General features: G+C 39.4%; 1 protein-coding gene across 1 annotated transcript in view; it reads left to right on the top strand.

Moving 5' to 3' along the window:
• The window catches only part of ADAM12 (ADAM metallopeptidase domain 12), a 109,507-nt gene that overhangs the window by 105,608 nt on the left and 266 nt on the right, over nucleotides 1-3,633 (top strand). Inside the window, exon 20 of the mRNA XM_014521274.2 lies at nucleotides 587-717. Coding sequence (XP_014376760.1) covers nucleotides 587-717 — 131 coding nt within the window. The remainder of the gene's footprint in view (nucleotides 1-586; nucleotides 718-3,633) is intronic.

The following is a 3,633-nucleotide window of genomic DNA, read 5'->3' as shown; positions in this document are numbered from 1 at the left end:
ATTCCTGGATGTCCTTGGTGAGCCAGGGAGGCTTTTGGGCACTCTTGCCCAGCTTGCTTCTTATTGGGATTGTCACCCCTTGGGCCCTGAGTATTGTCTCCTTAAGGAACGACCACTCATCTTGGGCACTGAGTTCCCCTGCCCTCGAGAACCCCAGCGCCTCTCCCACCAATCTCAACTCGTTGAAGTTGGCCCTCTTGAAGTCTAGGGCTACCGCCTTGCTGCAGGCCCTTGTCACCCTGCGCTGGATGATGAATTCCAGCAAGCAATGATCACTATCACCCAGGTGGTCAAGGACCTGGAGCCCCCTTACCAGATCGTTGCCTGTGGCCAGGACCAGATCCAACAGGGCATTTCCTCTGGTGGGACTGTGCACCTCCTGGGTTAAGTTTTGCTGTACCTTAGACTGGTCTAACCTCCCCAAATGCCTTTATACACCTCTAGTCTCTCTGAGCAATTTAAAAGCAGTAACAAAAACTGTTTTCCATCCAGGATACAAGTTAAGTTTAGAATAACTCCAATTAACATCAAGCATATATTATTCACTGTGTTTTTAAATATTACATGATCTTATATTTTATTTCAGGAAAGTCACAAACCAAACCCTCCTCAGAAGCCTTTACCAGCAAATCCTCTGAACAAAACCACTCGCTTTAACAGTGCCTCCATCCCAGTCCTTGGACAGGGGAAATCTATGCCTCACATTACTCCTGTAAGGTGAGTTTTGTGAATCAGAACTGCATATGGCAAAGCACATACCTTGCTAGAAATAGTAAGATCTGTCTTTCTTACAGCAAGCTTACCATACTTCTGGAGAAGCCTGGATCCTCTCCATTTAAATGGTTTCTTTAGACTAGTAAAGTTATCTCCCAACATAAACACGTTGGCTTTGTGGCTGTATCTTATTCTTGTAAGAGACTATTATCATATTATAAAACTGATAAAAAAAATTGAAAGCATGTATTGTGAAAAAATTAGGCACCATATCATAATGAGCCTTACTCTGATCTGCACCTAAGAACAATATAAATATCTTTAGTCATTATCAAGATATATAGCAATAATTTCCTTTTGCTTTCTGTGTATATGAAAAATTGAACCAGATTCCCAGTTAGTGTGTATCAGCAAGGCTGCATTAATTTCAATTGAGCTATGACAGATTATACCATCTGAGAATCTGGCCGGAAGCTTCTCATTCACTTAATAGTTAATTAATGGTTTTAAATATTATCTATTACAGAAAGGCTATTCTAGACACAGGCAAAATTCCCACTGATAGCCTATCTCCCACTGATGGAGACAAGCTTCCAGGAGGTTTGCAGAATTAGGTGAACTGAAGAACTGAGTGTCATTATCAGCTGTTAAGAGTTGCCATATCAGGCCAGACCAGAGATCCATCCGCTCCAGGATTCTGTCTGTGACTGTTTCAATTAGAGAATGTTTTAAAGAGAAAGTATAAGAAACCAACTGGTATGTTCCCACTTCAGTCGTACTCTCCCAATCACAGTGAAGAAGGCTACCTCCCTGACTGTTGCCTTCAATAGCTCCTGATGGAACTACTGTTCATAAATTTGTCTAATCCCTTTTTGAACTCTCCTACACTATTACCCTTCATAATATCCTGGGATATTAATTTGACATGAGTTAGATATTCTGAGTGTTGTATAAAAGTACTTCCTTTTGTTTGTTTTAAAACTGACCCCTGATGGTTTCATCAGGTGTCCCTTAGTTCTTGTGTTAGAAGACAAATTAACTCACTTCCAATTTGCGTTTTCCAAACCATTCATGATTTTAAAGACTTCTATCAAATCCTTTATCAGTGATTTCTTTTCTAAGCTGAAGAAACATACCCCTTCTCATGCCTTCTCCCACAGAAGCCTCTCCATATACTCAATCATCTTTGTTATCTTCTCTGTACCTTTTCTAGTTCTAGTACATCGTTTTTGGGATGGAGTAACTAGAACCACACACAATATTTAAGATGTGGGCACATCATGAAGTAAATAATGGCATAATGTTGTTTTCAATTTATTTTTTTATGATTCCTGTTTTTATTTGCCTGTCTGACTGCTGCTGATTTTTAGAGAGCTCTCTACAATGACTCCAGGATCACTTTACTGACTGGTAACAGATCATTCAGAGCCCATTACTGAGTATGTATAATTAGGATTGTTTTTCCCCTGTGAACTACTCTTCGCTTAACATTGTTAAAATTTCATATGCCACTTTATTGCTTAGTCAGTTTTGTGAAATCTTTCTGCATCCCTTCCCCATCAACTTTGGGTCTATCAAAATAATTTTGTATAATCTGAAAACTTTACCACTTCTCCAAATGCTCCCTTTTCCAGATCATTTATGAATCTGTTGAACATGAAAATTATAACAGGCCTATCAATTTGCAGCACCTAAGAATCTGACCCAGAATATGCAAATCTCCTTGTTTAGGAAGAAGCGACTCATGTTATTGAAACGTAAATCGGGAATTCAATTTGAAATAGGTGACCCAAATGAGCAGTGGAAAGGAATGAGGCAGAAAGAATACAAGAAAGACTGATCCTGTAGCCCTCAGAGGCAAAATCCAGCAAGATCTGTCAGATCTGACACATGCACGATTATATGCAATAACTTTATACATTGATATACATATACATTATGACTTACTGTTTCAAAAATGCTTTATGGACAGAGTTAAATACTCCAGGATCAAATTCAAATCAAATGAAATTTAGTATCACTAAGGATGAAGAGATAGGAAAGGGAGGGGGGTTTCATCACATTACTTAGGAAGAATGCTTAGCAAAGAAATATAGTTAAAACAGGCAAGATAAATAAATTCAAATAGTTAAAACAAAGATTAAAAATAAAAATCCTCCATATTGTAAATGCAGAAGGTGGTTTGGAAGTGTCCACAATTTGCTTTGTGGTTTCTTTGTTGACACAGTTTAGTTTCTGTTTTGACAGTTAAAGAAAATGCATGAAAACAGGTTTTTTTCAAGTCAGTATATTTGAAGAGGAAAATTATGTGACAAGATAAATGATTATTTTTAAATAACCCCCCACACAAATATGTACAAAGAAGCTGATAGTCTTTAAAGCACATGGACCCAAGTGTCTGTGAGAATCATAAATCTGTAGCACAGTGAATATCCCTGAATTTAAAGAAAGTCTACTGTTCCTACAGTAACTGCTTCCAATGAACCCACCTAGCAGCCTTTCCAGTACCAATATAATGCTGCAGACAGAGGTGTTGCAAATAGGATTGCCATCTTTTTCAGAGTGGATACTACCAATTTTTCAGATTCTCTACCTTTTATAGCCTGCCAGCCCAGGACTGCTTCAACCTGGCTCAATGTGCTGCCAAGGGGCTGGCTGGGGCACAAGGGTGCTCCAGTGGAGGACTAGCCAGCAGACAGCCCCCGCACTGAAGCACCCTCGTGCCCCAGTCATCCCTGTCAGCATCTACACGTGCATTGCTGTGCACTACAGAACTCTGGCTCAGGACAGTACTTCTATTTACAAGTACTAACCTGTGGCGGAGTTACCTTCCTGAAGATTAATAGGACTGGACGTGTAGATGTTGAGACTTTAGATGTGCCCAGTATGAAGTAAAGATAGATGAGATCAGTAAACCCT

This window comes from Alligator sinensis, unplaced genomic scaffold (assembly GCF_000455745.1).
Source record: "Alligator sinensis unplaced genomic scaffold, ASM45574v1 scaffold193_1, whole genome shotgun sequence".
Taxonomy (NCBI): Eukaryota; Metazoa; Chordata; order Crocodylia; family Alligatoridae; genus Alligator; species Alligator sinensis.
Note: the sequence above shows the minus strand (reverse complement) of the source record. Positions and strands in the feature narration are given on the sequence as shown.